This window comes from Puntigrus tetrazona, chromosome 18 (genome assembly GCF_018831695.1).
Source record: "Puntigrus tetrazona isolate hp1 chromosome 18, ASM1883169v1, whole genome shotgun sequence".
Taxonomy (NCBI): domain Eukaryota; kingdom Metazoa; phylum Chordata; class Actinopteri; order Cypriniformes; family Cyprinidae; genus Puntigrus; species Puntigrus tetrazona.
This window is the reverse complement of record NC_056716.1, coordinates 22,758,002-22,777,086: the sequence shown is the minus strand read 5'-3', so window position 1 is coordinate 22,777,086 and position 19,085 is coordinate 22,758,002. Positions and strand designations below refer to the sequence as shown.

The 19,085-nt window shown below is 34.9% G+C and overlaps 1 protein-coding gene across 1 annotated transcript in view; it reads right to left on the bottom strand.

Annotated features, from left to right (window-relative positions):
• Positions 1-14,544: 14,544 nt before the first annotated feature.
• tmtc2b (transmembrane O-mannosyltransferase targeting cadherins 2b) overlaps positions 14,545-19,085 on the bottom strand; it is a 94,346-nt gene continuing 89,805 nt past the window's right edge. Inside the window, exon 12 of the mRNA XM_043216753.1 lies at positions 14,545-18,289. Within this exon, the coding sequence (XP_043072688.1) occupies positions 18,110-18,289 (180 nt within the window). The 3' untranslated portion in view covers positions 14,545-18,109. The remainder of the gene's footprint in view (positions 18,290-19,085) is intronic.

The window sequence follows — 19,085 nt, the reverse complement described above, 5'->3', positions numbered from 1 at the left end:
AAAATGCAAACTATGCAAATACATGAGGTTCGGGTGAAATTGCGGGCTGTTGTTTTTAGCAAGTGGTGCCCACATGTTTCAGTCATTGTCAGTACTAATGTGCCTTCCATGTGTGAAACACAAGTCTTTGGCTTAATGGGGAGGTCTTGGCTTTATGGTACACAGATGTGTGTTTGGAGGGTCATTTGCTGTGGGTGTAGTATTAACTCAAGTGATTTAAGTAACTGACCTCATGATCATTTACAATTCTGGGACTTCCGAGAAATGAAGGCTATGTATATTAAAACGGAAATTTTAGTTCCCAGTGCACAGACTATGATGTGGCTATTTCAGAGAGCACATCACTATTGCAATAAAGGAAAAAAAAATATGATATATGTCATGCCAAAAACTCAATGTTGTCAGACTCTGTTGTTACATTAATTACATTACATTTACATTTCACAGACTCTTTTATCTAAAGAAATAGAAGCGATCAAAACCGACAAAAGAGGAATAATATGTATGTTCTATAACAAGTCTTGGTTAATTTCATTAACTGAGTGAATTAGGTTTAGTTTATGATTATTTAGATTAAAATCATTTAAATATGTAATGCAATACATTAAACTTTCCTAAAATAATTGACGATGAGACAACGACCTATAATATGTCTGTTCTATGAAGATATGGTTAGTTTAGTATTCAACTCTTTGTCTGTTTATTTATGAAAATGGAAAAAATGTCTTGAGTAACTGGTGCACACTTGTTCTATAATAATGTTTTATGTGTGTGTGTGTGTGTGTACCACCACATAGATAAAATACAGAAATAACAATAAATAATCTAACAATTGAAACATTTTTTCTTTAATCAGCTAAGCAAATTAGTCTTACTACAGTATTAATATTTGAATAATGCTGTGGTGTAACTAGTTATTTTCTGAGACTATGATGTAACAACTTACAGGAAGCCATTTTTATCATGCGTCAAGAGAACACAGACCCCATTAGATCCCTCGGGACTGTTTTTTTTTTTTTTAAGAAATGTACACAATTTGATTGGCTAATGCCATTGATTTACTTCTGCAGCAAATCTTTTATGAGTGTGTGTGGATGGTTCACCTGGTTCTTGTGAAGCCTTTGTACTCGGCTGCCTTACCGAGTTCTCAGAAGGATGTAGAGAGTCTTTGATGTAGATCAAACCAGCCCGTATGATTTTACGTTCCCACACCACTTCTTTCAGGTGCCAGATCTGTTACATGACAATCAAAAATAAATGATCAGCCTACAAACAGAAACATCAAGGCTAATGAAGCACGGCACTTATTAACATCAAGCCCCGGTGGAGTTCAAACGAGCATATTCTTCGCACTTTAAAGAGCGACCACAAATAATCTGAGGAAAAAACACTTTATTTAACGCCCCAAAATGACAAAACTGCACTCACCTAACAGAGCGGTTCCAGGGAACCCGCAAGCTTTAGCTTCTGTAATGCAAGGCGTTCGGGTTCAGACTGTTGACAAGGAATGCTGAAGGAGCCATCACAGAAATATACCGTCTTTATTAACACGTGGCTGAGAGCTTCTGATGTTCAGCCATCGCGGGGTGAAAAAAAAAAAAAAGCTCCTGCTGTGCAAGCAAAACACAAGATACGTTTATACCTTCAAAACCTGTGTGGAATTTATATGCACTGTAATTCAATTGCGGACATAAAACATAGAACATGTTTTCGCAGATATTATGCTTCAGATGTCTTGTCTGTTATGAATTTCGCTACATCTGCGTAGAAGTGGAATTTTTCAGCGTGTATAACTCAAGTCAGGGAATGTATTATTTGAGAAGACAGATAAACAGATGACGCCAATGCTGCGAACTGACTGAATTCTGAGAAATCAATGACAGTGAATTAAGCCACAACCTTATATTAAAAAAATATTGTAATAACCAGAGGTAGAAATTATCACTGCATTCTGTCGTAAATTAACACATGTAAATGTTTAGAGTATCTGTGAATTCCATTATTCACGTGGAACTGGAATTAAAATATACTGTATATCATGTTGTTACATTGCTGCTGGGTTGTGAAATATAAATTTTGGAAAACTTCAGTAGATATCTGGCTTAGTTTCGACATGGAGAAACAAACCATGTAGTGTTGCGGCTTGAACAGTAGGTCAGATGTTTGACAACTGCTATTAGTGGTCGGTCATATTTTATTTTTTTCTGTGGGAGCCAAGCATTAGCAGGCACAAAATGTGTGACTGTATTCTGGAAATGAGCCTAAAAAAATTCAACTCACGTCTGTTCGTATTAATAAAGCACTTTATGAAGAAAGAAGTCACTTATAATAAGTGGGCAACACCAATTATTTCTTTCCTCCTTTCACCTATTTACACTTATTTCGAGTGGCAAGCGACTTTCAGGCTTGTTTTGTGAGACCAAGCTGTTTGATCTTCTAAAAAGATTTGGCAACCTCTTGAGTGGAGCGGGAGGAACAATCTTTGGTGGGCTTTTTTAATGACATTGAAAGCCTGTTTAAGCATACAGCCGACTTTTGTGCCAAACACTTGATTGATGGGTGTAAGATTAGGGAATTGATGTTCTGCCCGAGGTCAGTATACTGTTCTTCTTTTTAGGCACCATAAAGCTGCTTTGGTATCTGCTAATGGTATGGGATCTTATTGTTACTGCATATGAGTCAAATAATAATTCAATATAAAATTATAATGAAGGTATGTGGTCTGTTGGTCTCTGGGATTTTTGAGTTTGGTTTGTATGATTTATGGTTAAATAGGTTCCTAATAGCCAACAGAATTTCCCAACCTAATAAAGAAAAATGGCTGGTTTTACATTGACAACTTAATGGTTACCTAAGCAGGCCACCAAAATATAAACTATACTATTTAATAAGGGAAATGGATTCAGATATTATATTTACAAACACAATGCTCATAGATGCTCAGATAGCTTCCATCCTGAAATGATTCATTTAATTGTTACATTTTTTACAGTCACATACAACATTTGAGTTTGTTTTTTGGTGATTTCATAAGTAAAAGAGAAATTCTGAAGAGGTAAAAAAAAAGTGATTAAAAAGTAATATCATCTTAGATTTAACAAAAATACAGTGGCAGTTATGGTTGGGTGACACCATTAAGTTGAGTATAAATTTCTGCTATGATAATAATTCCATTAAAAAATAGTTACAAAATTAAACATCAGACATGCATGCCTATATATATATATATATATATATATATATATATATATATATACATACATACATACATACATACATACATACATACACACACTCTTTAAAATTACTCTCTCGCAATAAATATATAATGAACAACATTTCATTATACAAATAAGTAAATGGATTTTAAATTGGTCTGTTTATCCTAAACCAACTATTAAGAATCAAATGCTTCAAACTACAGATAAAGTATAATAGAGAAAAATGTTATTCCCAGTTTGCTTGTGTGCAATTCTAGCATTTTGTCTTGATAAAACACAACTTGTGCTAAAGAATTATAGTTGGTTATTCCCCAGCAGTGATAATATATTGTTGTTAATAAATATACACTGCTCTTTGTGTATATTTTTGGATCATTGTTTAAATGTTCATCCAAAAAGGTGTCACACGAGTGTGTTGTGTTCTTCACATCTGAAGAAGTGCTGCACTTCTTCACTGCTCCTAATGTTTAGAAAGCCAAACATTTGGTGCATTAATCAAATGCTAATGGATCTTAAAGTCTATTGTGTTTGAGACAAATGGCAAAATAGCTTCTAGGTGAAAGATTATTCAAGTTTATGTCCAAACGATACATTTAAGAATCCAAATCGGGGAAAAAAGGTCCAAATAAAGCAGACATGCATGTCAATTTGAAGACACTTTAGCAGGGCTAAGAATGTCAACAACTTAGGTGGTTTCTTCCCTTGCATGTTTAAAATCCATTCAAATTTCTGGGAAAACACTTTCATATCAGTCAGAAATCACCACTAAACTAAAACTTTTTGGTAGTCTTCCAAACCGCAAGTCTGAGCACCTTCCATCGGGATTCGTATCATAACTGTCAAAAACTTCAGAAACACACTGGCCTCTTCTCTCCGCAACCCATTTGTAAATAGGGTCCCTAACCCTAGCAAAGTATTGAATTACCGGAGAGAGCCTGCCAGGATGAGGACTACACAGGTCAGCTACTGCAGAGGACCTGTGTGTGCTGAGCAAAGCCAACAGTGTCAAAACAAGGTAAGACAAACCTCTCCAATATAGGTTGTGTCGCGCCTATGCATCCACCCACCGGTGTCCCATTTCTAGCATTTGAATTTTTGTCCCCTATGAGCGTCCAAACCTATTAGCAACATTTTGCACTCCCTTTCGTCACGTCGCCGTAGAGCCGCAGATTCTGTGGGACCCACCGAGGGTGCACACAGCCTGCCAGTGCTCCAGTTTTGCATGATGGATGAATCCAGTGGCTGGTTGGGACAGATCGTCAGCTGTAATGGCTCCCTAAGGACCCCAATCAGCAGCGACTGGAGCTCAGTGGATAAATAATGAGCCACAGGGCCCTGCTAGACCCACTCTGAGGGTCCGACAAGGTACCAGCAGCACCTTGTGGTACAGAGTCAGCAGTCTGTTTTCAGCAAGATGATATTCAAAGCATTAAGAGGGGGAAAGTATATATATACTTCAAACATATGCTCTTTTCTGGAAATAGAGCCTATCCGATCGTACTCGGCAGGTAGCAAAATCCATTCTGAAGGATAGTGTAAGGTGTGCTGGCTTCACTTCAAACATCATGTTGAAATTCTGAAGGTTTGTGTAGCTCCGAAAGCCTCTGAAGGCTCCACTGAGATGTTTTTGTAGGGTAAGAAAGCAGTTGCCATGAGGTATTGAGTTTTATGTTGACATGTTCCTTCATTCTTAAAAAAAAAACAAAAAAAAAACAGGTGTTGGAAGGTAAAACCTGCTGGAAAAGAACTAAAAAACTAAAACTTGGCATTAAATGGAAATTCATCCGATCTATTATCTAAGGCTATATCTACATTAACCTGGATATATTTATAACAGCTTCTCTTTCCACACTTGATCGTGTTGACATGTCTGAAACCGCTTCCTTTTTCCAATGCAAAATCAGTGATTTCATATGGACTTCTTAAAAAAGCTTGACAAAAGCACTGCAAAACATTTTTACCCAGATTAAATACATTTTATTGGTTCGTTTTTTTTTTTAAACCACTCCTTTGCATGACCCTAATTTGCGGTGATTGGTCTGATTTTAATTTCGTCATGCCTGTAAAGACTAATAAAGCAGCATTACCATAGAAACAGCTATTTTACTCTTTGCTCTAAAGCAGCACCTAGTGGTAAAGAATAAATTTGCACTTTCATTCAGACCAATGCGAAAGAAAAACTAAAATATGCTGAAACGGCTTGGGATTCGTTTTACAAACGACTAATTTCAATGATTCAGAGTTGACTCCTTTTTTTTCCTTTCTTGCACAGCACATGTTCAAATGCGTTAATTTAAAAAAAAAATCCATAACAGAGACATTTCAAGATCCAATCAACAGCAAGAGACAAATTTTCTTTTTATATTAACTGTCCGCCTCAATACCAAAGATCTGTCGCTACTTTTATATCACAATTTTTTGGTGTTGGAATAAATAGCTGGTCATTCACTGGTGCAAATTGTTTATTTGACTACCAACCTGTATGTTCCTAGGTCTAGTCGGACCACCTGTAGCTGATTATATAAGCTGGTAGCAGCTTTTTTTTTTCCTCATCCAAGATGGTCCACCAGCTACCACATTCCAAAACACAGTTACCATCTCAGGCTGGATTTTCCAGCAGGGTAAACTAATTTTAAACAGAGCGACGATGACAGAAGGATGAATTTCACATTTACATTTGGTGTAAGCACATTTCTTGTGGCCATTCAGGAAATGAGCCTTATTCCTATACAGTACATCTTGGCAAAAGATTCAATTATTACACTTAACAGATGGTTGGGAACGAAAGGAACCAACCAAAGCGGCTGATGATGCCAGCATCCACATGCCAGTATTCCTCTGAGCAACGATCCTGAAATGGAGCATGAAAACCAACAATATTTACGAGGAAAAAAGCAATGCTAAGCAGATTCGGTTGGTGACATACAAAATGGAGCTAAATGCTAAGTGTTGAAATGCTAATGCTCTTTTTTTCATTAAAAAGCTGTTGCAGAGCATAATGCGTGACAAAATTCTTAACCGTGTTGTTTTGCTAAAAAAGCAATAATCCGTCTTTTCTCAAGGGTTGCTAATAGACTTACGGCCTGCAATTCATCTGAGACGCTAAACATCACAGCACAAGAAAAATGACTCTTCCTAGTATCGTTATTTTGAGTAAGCCTGCATTTTACCATTAACACAAGTGCATTTCATATTCACCATTTTTCATTTCTTAAATGAACTCAAATTTAGACCCTGTGAAGAATGTTTTGTTTCCTAACAAGCCTAAGCGTCCAGAGCTGAAGTCTTTCAGCTGCTACTCACCGAGAAAATGGATAACAGTGCTTTACAGTGTGATCACATAAACAGAGATTACTCCTCGATGAAGCTTTCACCAGAAAAAAAATAAAAAAAGTCCATTCGCATGCGTGTCAAGTCAGACGATAAATAACGCTATACTACACAATATTATAGCTCTCAGCGTGGGTGTACATTTAAAGTGGGAACATTATGTAGAAATATGTGATGAGAAAGTCCTTTCTTGTCAAAAGTAGGACAGTTAAAGGTCAGGAGAGTCATGATGGAAATGAGAAGCCGTATTATGATGCACAAGGGATTCATTATACCTTCTTGACACCTATATTTTAATTTTTATAGCAGCATAATCAATCATTGTTATATGACTACATTCAGTAGTACTGTTTTACAGTAATTTATTAATACCTTATTCACTGTCTACTGTAAATTTAACTATTGCAGATTTACCTATATGCATAAAAACATAAGATTTTTTTTTTAACCCTAAAATAAATCATATGAGCAGATACAAAAAGGAGGGAGACCATATACAATTTTTTTTTTTCAATCAAGCTGCAGCCTCATAGGTAATAAATTACAATTAAAATCTGGAAAAATAGAAAACTGTTTTAAATTGCAACCATATTTCAATCCAGTTCTTACTGCATTTTTGATCAAATATATATGTATATATATATGTATGTATGTTCACTTTTTACTATAACACATAGTTCAGATTTCTTTTTTAGTGTTTAACATGTGAAACAAGAAATATCCATCGGAAAATCTATCTTGTTATTTTCCTTATTATAAATTCTATATATAACTTATTTCTATAAGCATGTATACGTCTAACCTTGAAGAAAGGCACAGGTGCTCCAGCTCTCTACCTTTTTTTTCCCCATTTTCTGTCAATACTCATTGAAAACCTCATTATATTGTGCGCCGAGTTTGGATTGAAAGGTTAATAAGCAGCGTGCGTCCAGGGACAAATCCATCTCAGCGGTGTCCCTGGACTACGTCCAATCTTTCTTTGAACTGATCTCCACCTGTCTTGTTGAGATATCTGCATCCGTTTGTGGGTCCGTAACTAATTAAACCCCAAAACATGCACAACGCACCCATCTGGCCACACAAACACTGTGCTGAACAGATGCAAAGCATCCCAGCTGTGAGACCCAGAGATAACGTGACACAGAAAGAGCGCGAGGCTGCAAACAGCAATTTAGTTTGACAAGGTTGTCATTCTTTCTTTTTTGTCCTTGCCCCGCTATGTCAACTGATTATAACTTATTTAAAAAGAGTCTCCAGTTTTGGCAGGATGGATACTTGCTATAATTTAGATGGACGTTATGGGATGACAGTGGTCTGGGTTATATCGTTCACTCCTCATTTCACACCCAGCGTGATTACACCGTCCAACACCATTCAGGCCGACTGCCAGTGTAGGGCATTAAGATGTGACATACAGCCATTCCACCCTTGGGATATTCAGTTTGTTACCTTAATAGGGTGTTAGACAAGCCTTACTGACAGCTGAGACATGCTCTACAGCAGTATCTCTCGGAATCACCTGTGAGGTACAACTTACTCGAGTCCTGGCCATCATAACCATCACGTCACATCTCAAGAGTGTTAAGGTTAAGAATGCCAGTCAATGGGCTCTAATAAAGTTCACACCTAAATATCCCTCAAAATAATTTCCTTTGTGTTTGCAACAACAAAAACAAATCATACAGATTTGAAATGACTCGAGGATGAATAAACACTGATATAATGAAAATTAATCTGATAAGCATTTTTGAAAATGCAAGCAAAATAATCTTGTTTCGTGTTTTAAATTATGATTATTTTGCTTATCCCGATAGCAGATTATTTTGCTTGTTCTAAGAAAAAAGTCACTTAATTTTCCTAGTTTTTTCTTGTCTAGAAAATCCTTCTTGATTTAAGAATTACTAGATATTTTGACTGGAAACAAGACAAAAAAAAAAAAAATTAAATCTTGGAATGATAAGCATTTTTTCGCAGCGCGTAAGACTGAATGTGTGCATATTATTTTCAAACAGTTAATTGATTATTTTTCTCCTCTTGTTCTTTTACTGTCCTTCTTTTCTTTAATTTATTCCCCTAAATTAATTAAAATCATTTATTTATTTAATTTCTTTAAATGAACATCATTACCTTTGGGGTCAGTTCTTTAATTACTTCCTTGCCTTTAGAAGAGGTTTTAAAATGACATTTTGCGCACTTTAGAGGGTCATATAAACCCGAACACTTTACAAATAATGTTACAACACCTGAATCAATATTCTACTGGCCATCAAACTTGGTCATTTTTGCCAAACCGTATTTAATATGCGGAGATTAGCCTGTAGTCTTTCGAAATACTTGGATCAAGTTTATGATTAATACCGGTGCACTGGAGAAAACGGTGCATTATCATACAGTCGAATCAGATTAGCATTACTGTGCTGTTGCTTGCTCATATGTTGCATCATATATTCAGTTGGGGTGAAAAATTACATGCGCATCAAGACGTCAACTTGATGAATTGCAGACCACTGGAGCTGCTTATGTGACTTCAATGTTAAACATACAGCCAGTAGACAGTCAGTCATCTTTACACTTATGAACTGCAAAAATAAATTAAAAAGACAAGCCGCTTTGTAAGAATGCACATCGTATAAAGCGCTATAAAACGTAATAAACCAAAAGAAAACAAAAACAAGTAATATTTGCTACTTGTGGCATTGGTTTTGTGTCTGTGTCTGGATGACTGGTTTCCATGGAGCTAAATTACGCTGTCATCTCAGTAATTATGAGTGATTCCTCTGACAAAATGAACATCCCTGTGATTAGAATTTATAACCGGTGCATTTGGTTTGACATACAGTTGTAATTTTATTTGGATGAGCGTTGCTTCACAAAAGGTAAGCAAGTGTTGGTTTATTTAATGCAAAGGGAAAATATATAACACTGTCCTAAAATTTTCTCATTACAAACTTCAGCATATTTTATTTTTTCAAGATGCTTATTTAAAATAATAATTAAATATAGAGCAATTAAATTATTTCATAAATGGTCATACATTTTTTTTATTAAATAAAAGCTTTAGATTGTACTATATATACACATATACATATATATATATATATATATATATATATATATATATATATATATATATATATATATATATATATATATATATATATATATATATATATATATATATATATATATATATATATATATATTACATTTACATATTAAATATATTTATATATTCTATTATTTTGCAAAATATATGCTGTGTGTGTTCATAATAAATATGAACAATACACATGCACACACATAACAAAAAATTTTATTTAATGAAAAAATTAAATAATTTTGATGCAATTGTGATTTTGACAGCGATAATCTATCTATATATCTATCTATCTTTCTATATATGTGTAATCATTAATAATATATCAGATTATTTGGCCTGCAACATCTAATACGTGAACATCTTGAGGAAAACAACTGAAGAATAAGCAATAATAATAGTCATGCTTGCTTCCGCCATTCATCTGGTTTATGTATGTATGGAACCTGGATGCAATCTAATGCGCAATGAATAACTTTCCTATTTTCCTGTATTATGAGATTGTATATATACTATCAGTCACACCCTGACTCTTCCAATATACGGCTCGGCTACTACATACCTGTCATCTCCAACAGAAAGCGAAGAAAAATCTAATTTCCTTCACGCTTCAGAAAACTCTACGAAAAGCCTGAAAGAGCTGATACCACATTGTTGAGTTTAGCATTTTGCGCACAATCCCTCTCCTAATACCCCATCTGTCATGCAATAACATTAGCTATTGGGTCCAGAAGCGAAGACTTCCACGCATCACGCACCGTGCTGCCCTCAAAAGATACCGCGGTTCTGCCCGAGGCTGCTGGAACCGGCCAGCCAGATCAAAGGCCCAATAGGTTGTCTGCACATTCCTAACAATATTTGCTTGATAACAGCTGGCAGATTTTCTATATAACAACATAATAAGAAAAAGGCGCTCATAAGGAAACGGTAAGCTCCTCTCCTTTACCAAAGAGTTCTCTTTATGCGAAAGGCAATATTGTAATGATGAAGTGGGTCACGAAAACAAGCTACAGATGTTTTGATTTCCTCCATCGCTGGACATGGTGGATCTGAGACTTAATGCCTAATCAAAGAGATCAAAATGTGCACTTATTGATAGAGAGGCAGGAAATCATATCGCGTGTGATGGATGCCTGTGTCATATGAGAGTTTGGGTCAGATTTATCACATTATTAAGATCTCTGAACCTTAGGATGAACTGTCAAAACAGGTGAATGCTCACAGTCAGGGGCAATTGTTGGGATTTTTAATTGCATTTGAAGGGAAATTAATTCAAATTACATGTTTTTTTCAACAGTACAGTAAAAATATTGTAATATATTATAATATATATATATATATATATATATTAAAACATAAAAATATATATATATATATATATATATATATATATATATATATAATGTTATAAGTGTATTGTTGAATGTACTAACAAGCATTTATGGTAAGCAAAAAATACTTTAACATAATTTTGCAACGTGTTTTTTGTCACATATTTAAATATATTTGTTGTTATACAAGTTGCAATTTTGCACACATATTAGTAAAACAAGTCAAATTATTAAAAAGTTTTTTTTTGTTTTTTTTTAATTGAAGTATACTTCAAAATAATTTAGATTTTATAAAAAAACCAATACATATTTAAAACATACTTTGAATTATTATTTAAACAATTAAGCTGACAAATTTTTCTCAAGGGTATGACAACATGAGCAACCACACTTCTCTACATTAAAATCACTTAACGCATTGTAATATGCACCATTCACAAATGTGTTCGACTGGGCTCAAGGCTGTCTGGAGCATACTTGCAACATTCCTACAGTTTATAAATAAATGAGCAACATATAAATGCATCTCCAAGCATGCTTTCATGAGGCTTGTTCTGGCTGCAAGCAGAAACATTTATATGCATTCGTGTCGTGAATGTCACACAGACTTCCCTCTAATGAATCTTATTAGTACATTAATTGCAGCTGGATCATGGCTAATTATTACAATGATTAGTTGAGCAGGCACAGCTGCAAAACAAAAAACCTGCAGAGCAATTACGGAAAGACAAAACTAAATCTGCAAACCCTTTAAGCAGTTGTTTCGAAAAGAGTACATCACGTATACTATGGAGTATTCACGTTTTTTTTCCTCCCTCGATTTATAGTAAATAGCCCACTTGCTGCATTTATCTAAATGCGTTGTAGTCTCTGAAGTGGAAAACCTGGGGTAAAAACTAATTTCATACAAATACACAGAAATAAAAACAAACATGTCAAATATGCTAACTTAACATAACTGAGCTATATTGTTGTTAATTAACCATTATGACACAAAGAAAAAAAGATTGCATGTATAGGATTATTTAGAATTTTGTTCAAAGGTTGTTTAATAATGCGCTAAATTCGAATAAACTAATAAATAAAGTAAAAATAAAATGTCGATTTTTTAAAAATTAGTATACAAAACATTTTAAACAATAGTATGCTGGCATTTTTGTCAAACAACCAATATGAGTCAAGTTAAACAAAAAAGCTCTAAGAAAAAAGGTAATTTTTATTTCTATTTTGTGTGTAAATTTGCTTTACTTTGCTAAATAATGACTTTTTAGTATATGCAAAACCTTTTAAAACCAAATATGCTCCATTGTTGTCATATAGCATTACAAAACAAGTTAATAAGAGGAAAAAAAAATAATAAAAAGCCCTTTCCAATACATTTTGACGTCTGCATACTAAAAATAATGTTTTTAAATAACAAAAAAACCAAAACATATTTTTTCTACGTTTTGTGTAAAATGTGCAAACTTTTGGAATGTCAAGTGAGGGCATTAAATTACAGGAGAAATAACATGTATGCAAATTATATATTTGAATATGTATGTAGCATGTTTAGCAATACATATATTGCAGAAATATTACAAGTACGCTATTCTAAAACTGAACATAGATATAATTGAAATGCTTGAGAACACAGAGCGAGACTGTGGAGTATATGCATTAAATACATATCGTGTGAAGTAGCTGAAGGTATACATCATTGGCTTTCTGGAAAAATCCTGAAATCCTGTCTGGAAAGAAAAGCAATGTGTAAGAAAACACAGTTGTGCGGTTCACAAGACCGTACTGTTTCACACCAGCCTTCTGTCTGACTGTCACTCGCAGAGATACGAGACACCTGTGTTTTGTAAAGGAGATGAGAAACATGTAGCGGACATGCACACAAACGCCTCACACATTTTAAATCAACAAGGCCCCATAGTGTGATCAGACGTGAGAAAGGGCCACGGAGAAGAACATGTGAGACACAACACATGGCTTAGTTTCTTTCCAGGGTGGACGGCTCCTGGCTGTCAACGGGATAGAGTGAGAGAGTGTGTGTGTGTGTGTGTGTGTGTGTGTGTGTGTGTGTGTGTAGGAGGGCCGAAACACACGGCCCAGATGTGAATGTGAATATTTACATTATTACATCGTGCAGCGAGACCAAAAGAACAGATATGAACGACAGACACATCTAATGAGTTTCGCAGGTTAAACGTCACATTTTCAGAAACACGTTGTGAAGGGATGTTGGTTGCTCAGTGTAAGAGTGATCAGTTTGAGAAGTGTATGAGATATCATTCATGTCTGCAGCACAAACAATGTTGTATATGTATATTTATTTGAACGAAACAAAATATCACGTGTGAGCTGCAATAACTATGAAACCAATCAAGACCACAACTATGAATATACCATTGTTTGACCGTGAAGATATATGCAAATGCGTTCCTGGATGTTGTGCAACAAGACATAAAATGTGAGAGAAAAACCTGAAATTAAAATATTGCAAAAAGTTATTGGTAAGTAAGTATAGGTTTAGTAGTAAATATTAGTGCTGGGCAATAATTTATCACATCCAAAATAAAGGTTTTACATGTGTGTGTACTGTATATATATATATATATATATATATATATATATATATATATATATATATATAATTTATGTAAATATATTTATATATTTCAAATATATACTGTATGTTTGTGTCTTTATATATACATAATAAATATACAGTACAAACACATATTATATAAACATATAAACAGATTTTATAAAAAAAAATGAAAAGCTTGGTAAAAAACTTAATTTTGATTTAAAAATTACAGCTTAAAATATACATTTTCCATTTTAATATATATTTTTTAAAAGTATTTATTACTGTAATGATAAAGCTGGATTGGTGCTCAAGAATATTTATTTTTATTATCAGCAAAAACAGTACATTAATATTTTTGATTCTTTGATAAATATAAAGGCAATAACATCATTATCTGAAATATGTATCTTAGTCTTTACTGTCATTTTTGATCAAACTTACCAAAAGTATTAATTAAATTATTAATTGTATTACGTAATTATACTCAAAATATTTGAATGACAGAGCTAGTCTGTAACGCGCATATAATACCATAAAAACCAACAATTATGCTTTGCAGCATTAATGTAGGTTAATGTAACTTTGTACATATATTAACACATTTTAAAATTTCTAGTTGTCAATTTAACATTAGTGAATGTGTCATTAGCAAACATATGATAATAATGAACAAAAATAGATTTATAAGTCAACACTAACCCAGTTGCTGTACATTGTGATAATGCAGCAACAAAAAAATTTACATTATTTTATAGTGATGCCAATATATCCCCTACACCCACGTCAAGACTGGTTTCCATGGAGATCATGAATTCTTGGTGCTATTTATCTAATCATAAGATCTGCAGCCGTACCACTCAATGCTACCTGTTACAGTCATTGTACAAAGCATTACCGAAACCCAACATTTCAGTTAAATAATGTCAAACGAAATAGATCACAGACCTTTGAAATGTTTGCATTTCATTGATACGGAGTCTGAAGAAGAGAGCAGAACACCGGGTACTTTATTAAGGAAAAAACGTGACATTGGGGAAAAAGTCTTATCTGGCACATACGTCAGTCTTTATACAAAAACAGAAGCAAGAAAGGCTACAAATCTTGATAATTTATACAAATGCAACACTGTTCAAAAAAAAAAAACTTTTAAAAGTAAACTCTTTCTCTGCTCTGAGAGCACCAACCTCGATATCAGCACCTCTCTCCAAATCCCTGAGGAAAGACTTCAACACTCACGCCTACAGTACACGGGTGAAGGTGTCTTAGTCATGTAAGTCTGCATTGTGTGAGCTGATGTGAAAACTGACACACGGGGGTACAGCTAAAAACAGCACGGCGTGGATGCAGCAGCAGCTAATAGCACTAGAAACTACGCTGATAACTTACACTGTGGAGGACAGACAAGACACAATCACGTTACGACTGAGACTCAATAAAATGACAAAGGGTTTACTAAGATAATGTGCTAACTATGAAGAACTCGCGTCCTTCGAAGACACGGGAGGTCTTTTACTCCAATATTATTCTACTGCGGTGGCGTTTTTGAGGAATGGTTGAGCTGAAAAATTGATCAAAACAGCTCAGCGATGGATTCGATTATTACAAACATGCAACTTTTTTGCTTCACGAGACGTAATTGATGCTCGCGATTGAAGAAACAAGCTACATCATGAACGGCTTGAGTACGAGTACGCATTTTCAGCAATTTTCCATTTTTTGGGGGAGAACTATCCCTTTAAATGTACCGATCATCCAAAAATTAAAACACCTTTTATTAATTTACTCACTCGTGTTGTCCTAAAAAAAAAAAAAAAAAAACAGCTTTGGAATGACATGAAAAGCTCCAGGATTTTAAATTAGGCAAACTATACTTTTAATATACTGCACCATTCTGTGATAATGCTCAGAAATGCTCTTTATAAAGATCGGACTATTTACTAATATACTGATTCGTTAACTTTGGGAGGAAAGAGAAGACGATGGAAGCAAAGAAATGTGAAGACTTGTGAAAACAGGTTCGTCTGAGAGACTGTCTAGACGAATGTGTGACAAATTCTGGGTTTATTCCCTTAGAAAATGTTCCCGGTACACACTGAAACAACGAATGAATTAGTTCAGCTTAAAAATATATTTAGAAAAAGGGCATCTTGAATCAGAAATATTTCATACACTATTGACATATAAGACAGAGCCAGCTGCTTTTTTTCCTTCTTTTCCTTTTTTTACCCCATCAAGACAACATAAAAGGGAATAAGTTAATACTAACTCAGCCGTCTGACGTGAGATTTGCTAGAGTTGTAAAAGGATTGTTCACTCAAAAATTAATATTCCGTTATTTATTCACCCTCATGTCATTCCAAATACATTTAATCGCTCATTTCCATGCTACTGCATCGAACGGGGGACTGGAATTTCGCAAAAAGCATCAAATAAGCGGTTTATAATATTTATTTATCACACAAAGCTATCGTATAGCTTCTGGAAATGTGAAAAAAACGCTTATTGTAGTTGACTGAAAACTCAACTTAAAATAAAAGCCACTACGAACGACTTTTTCCGTGCTTTTTGCAAACCGATTCCACCCTAATTTTTTCCTGTTAACAGAATTGGTTTGAGGGCGAGAAACGGCAGAATTTAATTTTCAGGTCAAAGTTTTCACTTCATTTTTTTTTTTTTAAGTGATGGCGAGAAGGCTCGTATCACAATAAAAAAAAAGATTTGTAAAAAACTAAACAAAAACCCAAACAACCCCCACATCACCCATCATTCCTAGTCGCTACATATACAAAAGTTGGAAATCATAAACGAGTATGAACAAAGACAATTATGAAACAAGTAAATGCAGAATAAACTAAACAGTTCTAAACAAGTAAATGTATATAATGATTCTGGCTCACTGTTTTTCCGTGTTTGAGCAAAACATCACACCGTGTAACGTGTCATTTCATATATTAGGTTCCATTTATACACTCAAACGTAGAAGAAAAATATTAAAGCAACATTACATATAAACAATCCTTTACAAAACTATGGCTGTATATTGTTAGATGAGTGCAACGAGTGAGAGGTTTTGTATTTGGTTAGGAGTTACCAGTCAAAGCTTTGTAGTTAAACTACTGATCTGTTGAACCAATTCAGTCCAAGGACACAGCCATCAGAACTAACCAATGTCCTACATCCTAATGTTCAGAGCTAATCAACACTACCTTTCAAAACTTTGGGATTTTATGGTTTTTAAGAAACTTATAATGTACTGACATTATAAGTACTTGATCATAAATGCAGTAAAAACACTGTAATATTGTGAAATATGATTAAAATGTAAAAGAAATTTGCCGCTGAATTTTCTGCATTATTATTTCAGTCTTCAGTGTCCCATGATCCTTCAGAAATCATTCTGATATGCTGATGTGGAGCTCAAGAAGCACCTCTTATATTAACAATCTTGAAAACAGTTATATTATATAAATAACATTTGAAATGGATAAAAATCTTCCATAAAAGTTGTCCTAAAATCAAAACAATGCCAGTTCTTGTTTTAGCACAACTTTTCGGATGTGTTCGTGAGCCCAAAATTTTGAACGGTAGCGTAACTAAACAAACACACTTCTGAATGGGATTTTATAACACGCGAACATCTCCATCTCCATTTTATATTAGTAATGCAACAAGTAAATTAATTCCACTGGATCCTTCTGTTATAGAACAGATTTTTCGCAAAGTAAGGCAAAGAGAGCTTGCAAGTTCGACTTCCAACATTTCCTTCAGGCTATAGAGCTTATCAAACGTTCCTTCCTGTTTTCCTGTCATTTTTGGCAAGATTAATCAAATGGATCCAATTCCTCGAACCCAGAAGTTATCTAGTGTCGTGGGCAGGCGTGTCTGGATCGATGGAACGTGTAAATGCATTCGTAAAAAAAATCTGTATCCTTCACATATCGTCCGTGCTCCTATGTACAATTTCATTAAGTCTACAACCACACAAATCGATCATTTTGACACAATGAATGCTTGCATTTTTTTTCTTTACAGTGAGAAACTTTTAGGATATGTTTGGTCTATTTATCTCATTATTTTGTTGATGTTTTAATGGTATGATTTTTTTTTCGCGTTTCCATCAGCCATGATGTGCTCATTAAATATTAATGATTCCAATCATATGAATGAAGAAATGTACTGTACATGCAGAGTATAGCCTCATGGGGGTTGTAGCACTCTCATTCCTTCTTAATTTCATACAGCCTCAGGGCAAATATTGCCCTTCAAGACTATTAAGCATCGACTAACTAATTAAAATCTAATTTATCATGAGACTTCAAGTATGTATCTATGGGCCACTTCAAGTTAACAGCTCCCGACACTTCTTGGGGAGCTCCGCAGTTCTAGATTGTTCCAGAATGTCTTGGTTTTACCAGACGTAGCTGCTGTCATACGTTCAAGCGTCCCATGAGGTAAAAGCCCTAGGATGTCGTTTACCTCATTAGCGAGAGCTCAGAAGGAACGTCTCCTTTGCAACTTCAGTGAAGGTGCTCCATCAAATATGTCCACGTCAAGGAGCCATGGTCCTCAAGCCCTGTTTTTCCATGATGTTCCACAGCTTCCGTAGGTTGGACTGAGTGATGGTGTCGTCTGGTTTCAGCTGCAAAGCTCGAAGGTAATTGGCCTCCGCTTCTTGGAGTTTGCCGTTGAGATGGAGAATGGCTCCGAGGTTCATGAGGGCTGCGGGATACTGTGGAAGAAAAGCACCAAACAGTCACTTTAAGAAGCAAATAATGTCCTTAGCATGCTCTTTCTCAAGGAAACCCAGGTTCCAGCGAATCACTGGCATTTCTGAAATGTTTTCAGGTTCACATGTCCATAAATTTAACCAGAATCTCTGTTATTCTACAGTCTATAACTCTCCTGGACGCACATCATCTGTTTTACTTATGTCAGGGTTACATGAGCGATGTTGAATGCATCAGGCTTCAATGGAAACAATATGTTGACTACGCTGATTCTTCTCACATAAGGAGATTTCAATAGATGCGTAAATCAAACTGAACCTAAACTAAACCCAACATTCCTTGAGTCCCGACATGAACGGGCTGAAACACAGGCTGGCATGGCTGAATTTAATACGTCAAAAATATTTAACTGCAAAAGGTGATGTGATTTAAATTAAAAAACATTTCTGGTAATGCTTCATGCTTCTCTTGCCACCTCTGAAGGGAGAGCGTCGTATATTATCTAACACTCACGAGAGTAAAACTAACACTAACTGACTTTTTAGGCCAGATGCCATGGTTTTCCACACGGAAATGTAGAAAGAGACGATCATTGTAGAGTTACACAACGCATAAGTAATACATTAGCACTATTTGACCCAACGCAGAGATGTCAAACCTCAAAACGAGACTGAGGGACAAATGAACTGCAAACTGTGGCATTAACTGCACTCGAGTGACACATATACCTTCCTCTCAAAACCAAATATATTCTAAGCCACATTCAGCGGTATTTTCACTAGCTTCAAGTATCAAAGT